At 37.6% G+C, this 11066-nt stretch overlaps 1 protein-coding gene across 1 annotated transcript; it reads left to right on the forward strand.

Annotated features, from left to right (window-relative positions):
* The first annotated feature begins 3886 nt into the window (after window positions 1-3886).
* On the forward strand, window positions 3887-9086 carry LOC143617047 (sulfite exporter TauE/SafE family protein 3-like). Its single transcript, XM_077089712.1, has 11 exons — window positions 3887-4111; window positions 5326-5485; window positions 5862-6062; window positions 6154-6218; window positions 6997-7024; window positions 7111-7196; window positions 7284-7370; window positions 7491-7541; window positions 7623-7938; window positions 8572-8712; window positions 8816-9086. Exons 1-11 carry the CDS (start codon window positions 3887-3889, stop codon window positions 8899-8901), a joined length of 1446 nt encoding a protein of 481 aa, XP_076945827.1. The 3' UTR covers window positions 8902-9086.
* The last annotated feature ends 1980 nt before the right edge of the window (window positions 9087-11066 follow it).

Here is an 11066-nt window from a genome sequence, read left to right on the forward strand (position 1 = left end):
TACCGTAAGGGGCAGAGTTCAAACCGTATTCAAGGACGATCGGGATCTTTTGCGCCTCCGCATCCTTCCACACCCGGCTCATCCCGAGCATCACCATCCCGGACTCCGCAAAGCGGTAAACCGGAGATTGGACTCGGGATATCTTTGAGAACCATTCCGCCTCCTGGTAAGTGGAGGCGTGAAGGCTGGGGAGCGCTTGCCCATTCTTGAACTTCATGGCAAGGGGGATGGCGCGAGCGGAGATATAAAAGAACTCCTGCTTCCATGAACGAAGACTGCGCTCGGTTGCGCAAATCTTCAAACCCTTGATCCGGGTTATCAGAGTATACCACCCCTGGATGCACCTCCAAGAGTAGAAGGTCATCAGGCGGTCGACGAAGGGCTCAACGCCCAGAATCCGGCACACCCACTCGAAGTGGCGAATCTTTGCGATCGCCATCGGGTGTACCTCGGTCAGGTGTACACCGTGCCTCTCCAGAACACGGTACACAAACTTCGTCAAAGGGAACCTAAGATTCCCATAGACAAAGAATGCGGCATATACCCCGATCTTGCCTCTGGGGGCATCATACACCGTCTGATGAGGTTCAGGAAACTCAGGCTCGAGAGACTCGAGCATGAACTTCCTGACGATGTACTGATATAGATCGACAGGCAGAGCACACTGGCACTCGCCAGCAGTACTCTTGTCATCCCTGTCGGACGTGGATGACGGGTTCTCGGCGTACACCCCAGCCTCCTGGGCAGTAGCCTCAAAATCGTGAGTAGAAGACATGTTTTGGAGGTAAAGAATGATTTCAGGAGAATGCTCGAAAGAGAATATTCGCCGGAAATCGTTTTGAAGATGAAGAGAGAAGTGAAAGTGTGGATTACAAAGGACCCTCTCCCCCTTTATATACTAATCGCAATTAATGCGATGAATTTAATGCGGAAGAGAGAGAAATCGCAGGTGCAATGAAACTATGACACGTGGCAATAAGCAAGCTGGCAACAGCTGTTGAAAGGACGCGTGCCATTAATTTCGCGGCCACGCGCCCGAAAATTCGCGCCCACGCGCCTGAAAAAGCGCCTGGAATGACCATATACTATCACGTCGCCATAACTTCCTGCACGTCCTGACACTGTCAGAAGAAACCGTCGGACGACGTTTCAATAGTTTGGACTGTTCTTATCCTTTCACCAACTCTTCGAATTTCAAAATTTCAAAAAGATTCAAAAGCGGGAAAATACCCCTTACCTTGGCAACCAAGTAACTGTAAGACGAGTGCGGGTACAGTGTCAAGGCAAAACCCTTCACATACTTAGCACCCGCAGGGAATTGACGCCAGGAATACCTTGGAAGTAAAGTAACCGTAAGACGAGTGCGGGTACAGTGTCAAGGCAAAACCCTTCACATACTTAGCGTTTCGCAGGGAATTCAAACCAAGAAGGATCTTCTGGGCCATGCTTGCGGAAACGGGAATAACATCCCCGCATAGCGGGAACGTCGAGAACTATATTGTTTGAAACTCCAAGATGGTATTGATGGTTTTAACATAATTGATCACTATGTTCAAAACAACCAAAACCCCATGGAGAATCCACACAAGTGGGACTCAACGCTCCTGACTTGCGAGGAAGTTACAGACCTACCCGCTACATACCCAAAGATCAAGCAGAAAAGTCGGGAATTTCTGCGTGACATTAGGAAAACCGCGGGAAGAATCCCCACGGAAAACCTTAAAACTAAAAACCCCTTTTCAAAACCCCTTGCTAAAGTCCAAAAGTTCACCTCACTTATTAATAATTCATGAGAAGAACATTGGACTGGGGGGACTTGAAGAGGTAGGTCCCAGCAGAGCCCAGTTGGACCCGCAGGACTCACCTTGAAGAGGGACGTCTGCGCAAGGAACAACTGCTTCCGCAGGACCCACCATGCTCAGAGAAGACCTTACGCGCAGTACGCTAGCTGTTCCCGCAGGGAAAGCCTCCCAATGGTGAAGTACCCCGCTTGTTCCCGCAGCTGCGGATACAAGCCATCAGGGAAGGCTACCCGCACTGATAGCAAGGCTACACGCACAAGGCACTAACTCGATACTTCAGTAATGTCACCTGAAGGAATGAGCAAGGCGGGAATACTCCCGCCCAAATGAGCCAGTCCGTATGCTTCTGGAAGATCTTTTGTACTATACCTGCCAAGGTATGGGCAAAATAGACGATCTGACCAAAACAGCCCATGAGCCAATCACAGGGTGACAGCTCACCGACAACAGTACGAGGAGGAGCACCCTCTAGTACTGTTTGTCACTATTAGCCGCTGCCTACTCACCAACCCTCACTGTGGGACGTGCGTAGCCTACAGTTGGTGGAACAGTGCAGCCGGCCTTGTCACTATCGGCCGCAGCTTATCCACCAACCAGCATGGCTTGTGCGTAACCCACTGTTGGTAGAACAGGGATACTATTCAGCCGGCTGTATCTTCTTGGAAACCTACCTTCGGCTATAAATACTCCAACACTTTGGAATGGTAAGGACATCATCTGATATCTCATTATCTTATCTTCTCTAGCAATCTCTTAATATACACTTATATTCAGAGCAATCTAGTCTGATTCTCACGCCGGAGGGTGGTCACAAGGAGGAACCCCCCCCCCTTCTCAGTGACGAGCTTACGGTGTCTGTTTTGCAGGTCACCTGAAGAACAACCTTCTTTGCTGGACCTCATCCTCGTGGGAAACATTACTTAACCCCCAGATTATCCGTAATCTGCCCAGGGTCACTTAGTGTTTCTTCACTAACGCAGTGGTGTTCTCTCCTATTAGTGGCATACCTTTGTTGTAATTGAACAGGGACCCTGAAAAATTCCCACAAAATTATTGCCACATACGTTGTTCAAACCCTAATGCATATCACTTGCCTCTCAGTCAGTCTTGTTACCCTTTACCAACAAACAAAGATTTACCACCTAATTCTATCTACTATAAATGTTGAAATATTATAAATGAAATAAGAATACCAGCCTTAGAATGTCCGTAGTCGTAATGTTATGGTCGCATTTTGAAGCCAAAACGTCGGGAAACACCACCCCCTCTCCGGGCGTTTTGGGGTGGGTTTTGGTTGTGAACGTTGTGTAGACACGTCGATCTTGGCTCGTTTCAAAGATCAAGTGTTGTGTGGATATTGCAGGAGGGGATATTAAAGGAGTGATGTTGTTGTGGTCTTCGATGGTCGGCTGGAGTCCGCTAGAAATGGCGGCGGCTACCCTTTCTCTAGAGTTTTTAGGGTTTTGGTGCAGTGGTTGAAAGGTTAAAATGACGGAGATGGGTTATAAAGGCGTTTTATAACTAGGGTTAGTGGAGGGGTAAAAGGTGTACATATCCCGTGTAACGGTTGAAAGTTTAGTTTTTTTCAAAAATTTTAATGTAGTCATTTTTTATGTTTTTTTAATATTTTAATGTAATTTTCTTTATTTAATGAAATATTGTTTGCTTAATATTAATTATAAAAATTAGAGATGCAAAATAGAAAAACCTAATTGAGCAACGATTGCTGCAGAGTTTTGAATAGAGTTTTTGACTATTTTACTTTTTGTAGAATTCTGAAAAACTGACTAGACGTCACGTAACATAAAACGCCCCTAGAAAGTTTTGACCGCGCGTGACGTCCTCGATAACGTGACACCACCTAACCCATTTTCTCCGGAGTGAACACCATTTAAATTCCAACTCACGTCTCTCTTAATTCCTGCCCACACACACTCACACTCACACCTTCTACACGCAATCCATATTTCTTTTCTTCTACTCTCTCTCCACAACTTATATTATTAACCAAATTCAGAAAACTTCTTCAAATTCATCTTCAGTTGAAAACAACAGCTTCAACGTATCGTATCGTATCGTATCGAATGACGGAGATCACAGCGTATAGATGGAGCATGTTGTTGAGATTTGCACCGGTGATGATGATGACGATATTAGCGTCGGTGTTGGCTTCAGCTAAACGCAGCGTAACGGTTGATGACGTGGCGGCAGTTACAGTTACAGATGAACTGGAAACACTGGATATTGTGAAACTGGTGAAGAGTTTGTTTTTTCAAACAGATGGATCTGGTTATCATCATGTGTGGCCTGTAAGTTGTTATTATTATTATTATTATTATTATTATTATCTAGCATATATACTAACTAACATTTAGATTAATTATGGAGTGTTAATTATGCAGATTGAAGAACAAACAGTGTTAGATGCCAACTGTTTTTTAAAATATAATAAATAGATAAAGATCAGACTTTAATGATTGCACATACTTTCTTCACATATAATTATTATTATGCCTTTTAAAATGAGAGAACTCGTTTACACCTTTATTATTTCTAAAGCTCGATTTTAGCTCATGACTAAATTTTCAAGCTCATGTTCATTATGATCGTTTATTATTATTAACTATTTAATATATTTTATTTGAGTATTTTAAAACGCTCATTTAGGCTCGTAAGCGGCTCGAACTCGTTTACTAAACGAGTCTCAATAAAGCTCGAGCTCATTTAAGCTTGACTCGATTCAAGCTTTAATAAGCTGATCTTAAGTACCTCATGAGCGATGGTTCATTTGATCTAAATTCAATATGAACTATGAAGAACAAATTTAAGGCTATTATTATTATTATTATATTAAGTTTATAGCCAATAAGGTAGTGTTTGGATGTATCATGTAGATTTTGGTACTTTTTTGATATGTAAGGTGAATTATTACATCACGTTACAAGTTGAAAGAATCATACTTTCAGCTTTATTGATGTCTGTCTTATAGCAAGTCAAATTTAATTATGAGGACCAAATCCACCTAACTAAAAGACACCAAAAGTGGATCTTAAAATGGCAATTATTATATTGGCAATTTATGTAAGTTTTATCCATGAGAATTATCACTAAAATGGTAATTATTATTCATTTTTCAAGATCTTAACTTAATTATGCTAAGCCACTAATTGAATTATGATACTAATCATTTAACAAACTGACAATTTGTTAAATATGTACAAGTTTCCAAAGTTTTATATACATGAATCATGCCTTTTTTATTTCTTGGTATGGTTAACTGTTGACCTTGCTTTGCTATACCAAATCGCTACGAAAAGGTTAAGAAATCACTTAGCTGCATTATTGAAAGTTAATAATTCAAAAATGAAATATTAGCATTAACATTTTTTAAACAGGATGCATGCCTTTTATTTGTTTCTTGGTGTGGTTGACCATTGACCTTGCTTTACTGTAACAAATCCACTATTTAATGTTAATATTTCAAAAATGAAATATTTTTTAATCCATTAAATATGATAAACAGGAAATGGAATTTGGATGGAAAATTGTTGTTGGTAGTTTTATTGTATTTTGTGGAGCAGCATTTGGGAGTGTAGGTGGAGTTGGAGGTGGTGGGATATTTGTGCCAATGCTTACTCTAATTATTGGTTTTGATGCTAAATCCGCTACCGCGATTTCAAAATGTAAGAATAAATTATATCCAACAGGTTTTAACGTGAGAAGTGAAACATTTAGAGTAATTATGTTAAGTAATTATAATAGCGTTATACTTCTGAACTAGAGTATTAATATAATTATTCTAGTTCATTTTGTTGTTGTGCAATAATTATTACACTATAGCAAAGTTATGTAGTGTAATTAGTTCAAAAACTATAACGTAATAATAATTACTCTAGTGTTAGCATAATTACTCTAATACTTCTAACACTTCTCATGATAAAAGTTGTTTGCATTTGAATTTATGTTATTAAATTAATGTTAGGATCAAATTTTGATCCTAACATTAATTTAATAACATAAATTCACATGTTTTGTTTTTACAAATTGTTTGTTTTACAGGTATGATCATGGGTGCAGCAGCCTCAACTGTTTATTACAATCTTAAGTTAAGGCATCCGACACTTGATATGCCGATTATTGATTATGATTTGGCATTGCTTATTCAACCAATGTTGATGCTTGGAATTAGTATTGGAGTTGCTTTTAATGTGATTTTTGCTGACTGGATGGTTACTGTTTTGTTAATTATTCTTTTTATAGGTATTCTTATGTTTATGTTCAACTGTATATTTGTATTTCAATTATAAATATGGTAAATTTGGCATTTCAATTATAAATGGTGAATATACAGGCACATCTACGAAGGCCTTCTTTAGAGGTGTTGAAACATGGAAAAAAGAAACGATCATGAAAAAGGTAATGCATAGGTTAATTTCCGTTCGGTAGGAAGTTCATTTATTTAATAAACGAACGAACACGAACAAAAAATTTTGTTCGTTTTGTTAAATGAAAGAATATGAACACGTGTCTCGTTCATTCATTTAAGTCCGTTTATGTTTGTTCGTTTACATTCGGTTATGTTTTTTAGTTTACTTTAATTTAAGTTCGTTCGTTTACGTTCGTTAATATGCTCATTTAAACCTTTTGGGCCGATTACAACTTAGTCTAGTCCTAATAACTTTTTAGGTCCAACACATTGTTTTTCACATTATCTTTAATTGGTTTTAGCTCAGTTATGTTTGTTCATTCGTTTACGTTTGTGAACCATTCGTTTATACTGTTAATGAATGAAAAAAGCGCTCATTTTCTTATCAATTGAACACCAGCAAGAAAACCCTGTTTGTTTAACTGTCCGTCTTTGATTGTTTGTTCGGTTTAAGTTAAACAAACGAGCACGAGCATGCGTCATTCGTGTTCGTTATCGACAAATTCTAATCATTTGAGGAAATAGTAGTTAAAATGACTAAAAAAAACTTTTTTTTTTGAAATACAAGAATTTGTTTACACTTATATTTTATTAGTTTTGTTGCAGATAATATGAAACTAATTATTTGACCCCTAGATAGTTGCATAAGCTGTTCATGCAAACATTAATAACTAATTATCATGGCTGCATATAGCTGCATTTCCTTCTTTTTTTGTAAAAAAAAAAAGAATAATCTGAACCTGTGTTTTTTTTTCCCTCAAATTTCAGGAGGCTGCTAGGCGTTTGGAGAGCAATGGTAGGTTTATTTGCCACAAATATACCTTGACAGAAAAAAAAATATTAATTCTTTAAGTAAATTCCGCCATTTTATATAAACCACAGGCGGAGGCGAGGGAGAATACAAGATTCTTCCTGGCGGTCCTAGCAACGGAAGTTCAACCAAACCCGAAAGAACATTGAAAGAAGAGGTGAAAACACTGCAGAAAAGCGTGATAACTATTATAGTATATAAATTTTTAAAAAATATATATATTTGTAATATATAAACATCTCAGGTTCCTGTCCTTGAGAATGTTTGTTGGAAAGAACTTGGCCTTCTTGTCTTTGTTTGGATTTCATTCCTCGCTCTGCAAATCGGCAAGGTAATTAATTTATAACATAACTTCAAATGGTACATTCGCTATATTCTTTCATATTATTAACATTTTCTGTTAGTTTTATTATTCTATGAACTTATGAACATTTTACATATGTTGTGACAGAATTATACATCTACTTGTTCAGTATGGTATTGGGTGCTAAACTTATCACAGGTATACTTATATATCACATTACATAATATTCCAATAATTATATCGGTTACATAGTTTTAATATTGCTTATTGTTTGTGTAGATTCCCATTTCTTTTGGAATATCCGGCTATGAGGCAGTTTGTTTATATAAAGGAACAAGAACAATATCATCAATAGGAGTATCAGACGGCAGCCTTACCATAGGACAATTGGTCTTGTATTGTTCTTGTGGTGTTCTAGCTGGTTTGGTTGGCGGTTTACTCGGTCTAGGTGGCGGTTTTATTATGGGCCCACTCTTTTTGGAGCTTGGAGTACCTCCACAGGTTTCAAGTGCAACAGCCACATTTGCAATGACGTTTTCGTCCTCTATGTCGGTTGTTGAATACTACCTTCTAAAGCGGTTCCCAGTTCCTTATGGTTAGTTTACTGATAATATTTTTATTATAATTATACGTCTCACGCCAATCTTTATAAAAGAACTTAACTTTTTGGGCAAAAGTCTTTTGGGTCAACCCGACCCAACCTGTTTCAAAGTGTACTAAAGTGAACACGAACAAGGCATGTTTGTTTTTGTTTAACTTTCATCAAACAAATGATCGAACACAATCAATTAAACAGACGTTTTTTATGTACGTGTTTGTTCGTTAAGAAAATGAGCATGTTCGCTCATAGTATAAACTAACGGTTCATGAACATAAATGATGACACCAAGTCAGATTTTAAAATCAGGCGTGTGATGGGATATACTACATATTACAGAAAATAAAAAGGATTTTAAATAAAGTTAGTGATAAAAAATTTAATATATTTTACTGATACAAACACACGGATGTAAATGAACTAACATAACTGATCCTAAACGAGCGAACAGGACATGTGTTCACTTTTGTTCATTTAAAAATGAACACAATATTTGCTCGGTTCGTTCATTTATTAAGCAAACAAGCATGAACGATTTTCCCGCCAAATGGTTCACTACAAAAAGTTACTTATTACCCAAAAGGTCCATTTTTATCCAAACCGCTTATCTGATTATTTATATATTTTCAGCCGCATATTTTCTACTTGTGGCAACGATTGCTGCATTTACCGGGCAACATGTTGTGAGAAAGTTGATTGTGATATCAGGACGCGCTTCGCTTATTATATTCATTCTCGCCTTCACTATATTCGTTAGCGCGATATCCTTAGGTGAGATCATTATAGACTCATGGTTTATTTACTAAAAATATAAATTTATAAAAAAAGTTGATGAAAATATTAAAAAGAGAAACTTGTGTTTTTTTTTTTCCAGGTGGAGTTGGAATCTCAGACATGATTGAGAAAATTGAGAGACATGAATACACGGGATTTGAGGATCTTTGCAAGTATGAGGTTTAAAACTAGATTAAAAAACATTTCTCCAAACTAGAATTTGTAAGAATTCTATGCTATGGGGCTTGTACCTGGTGCTGTGGAAGACGTACTATGTCGCGAAGGACCCGGCTAGTTTAAGGTTGTTTCATTTGTACCAAATCCATTTTAGATTCAAGTTGTTATTGAAAGTTGATGTTAATACACCAATGATTGTGGGACTTTATTGGATACTTTATTTATTGTTGTTGTTCTTTCTAACGAAATGTTCGTTTCGTTGAAAAATGTTTTATGGTTGTGTTTGAGTTCATGCATTTTGAGTTCATGCATATAAATTTATTGGTTGCTTTAAGCAACTTATGATTGTCATAAAAAAATCGCAATTTATGGTTTTATTTCGCATGTTTTTCATTTTAATCATTAGTTATATCTTTATAACGACAACGACCATATCCACTAGTTAGATACTGGTCCAGCCCGTGGGCCAACGTAATGAAGATAGGGCTTTAGGCTTATAGTTAGTTAAGGCCTTCAAATATAAAAAAATAAACATTATATATAGATATATTTAATCGGCAAAGTAGAAATAAGTATGTCTATTTGTTTTGTGGTAAGCTTGTGTGTTACTAACTTGCAAGTCATAAGTTCAAGTCTTGTTATTAGCATTTTCTTTTTCCTTTTTTTTTTTGGTTTTTGAAACAATTGTCATAAAAAAGTCACAAAATCTCATTTTGATTAGGTCTCCAAAATCGTTGAGTCGGCCCTGATTAGATATTTTAAAACCACCTTCTAAAATCGAAATATGAGTTTTGAAAAAACATTATATATAAATGGTTAACGTCTATTATTTGTGATAACTTAAAACCTGATTATTTTAGGATAGAGTTAGAAACAATTTTAAAAAAAAATCCGAATATTGGTTCGTTTTTGTATTTTGGCGGTGTAAAACTGTAAATATACAAATTTCGGTACGTGGGTGGTCCTATATGCTATAAAATCAATGGCTTTAAATTGTCGGTGGTTCTATACCTCTATATGCATGCTAGAAAAATGCATGTATACCGTCGGTGGCATTTTTATTAGTTATAAATTTAGTTGACTGAAGAGGCGGGGGGTCCAAGATCCATCTGCAAGCCCAAGTAACCCATAGAGTGTTCCGGGATCGCACTCGTGGGTCTCGCCGGGTCTCCTTTCAATGAGTCCCACGTACGTCACCCATGGGCAGAGGACCAGTCACATGCGGAGGAGACACACAGTACACAATGGCAGGTCCACAAGCCAATCGCAATCCTAAATTCCTCTATGGCGACAACCATGATAACCAGTACCGATGGACCAATAACAAAGCGCCTGCTAACAGTCGCCCCTCACCAACCAACTATCACAACCAATTAGAGGCATTCTATGTGCTCCCCAACAAAAATAGAAGGTTCCATTGATAGTTAATGTCCAACCAATCCTTCTCTACCTCTCTGCAGGGGCGGAACTATAAGGTTAGCAGAGGTAACATTCTCAACTTTTCGTCGGTAGTGTAAAAAATATTTTTATGTTGATTTTTGTATTTCGCTACCCCTGAAAAATATAATGTTACCCTTGTGATGCTAGACTGTCGCTATCTAGTAAAAAACAATTAAATCAAGGTCCTAATCACCTAAGCAAGCTAGGGTAAGTAGGGTGTCGAACCACGAGGAGTATGTGGTCAGTGTAAAGTGTAAACGATTCCTAACATTATGAAGTAATTCAATTAAAGTGCTGATCACACTAGCAAATAGTTTGGTTTTATAATAGCTAAACAAATAATCAAAGATTCAATCAATCAACAAAGCAAATCACACCCGGGAATCCAAGTACATAACCTAACAGCAAACTCATGTAATTTAACAGATAAACTATCTTGTGTCAACTACAGACTGACAAACCGGTTAAACCTTAGGCATCCACGCTCGCTAACACACGACACTGGTTATCAAACAGTCCCTGCCAGTGTGACTCAACTAAGGGCAAACGTATGCTTTCTTGCAATTAACAAGTCAAAACAATCCTACAAGCAATTATCATAGCAACTGGCACACTAATCGTTCCGATCGAAATAAACCTAAACTGACGTTGTGCACAATAATACTAGACATCAATACTCATAGATTAACATCAAAGATAGTTACAATCAATTCGTTCTTAATACATGAGAAAAA

This window comes from Bidens hawaiensis, unplaced genomic scaffold (assembly GCF_021521415.1).
Source record: "Bidens hawaiensis isolate Kalapana, Puna unplaced genomic scaffold, B.hawaiensis_p1.1 tig00051650_1, whole genome shotgun sequence".
Classification (NCBI taxonomy): Eukaryota; Viridiplantae; Streptophyta; class Magnoliopsida; order Asterales; family Asteraceae; genus Bidens; species Bidens hawaiensis.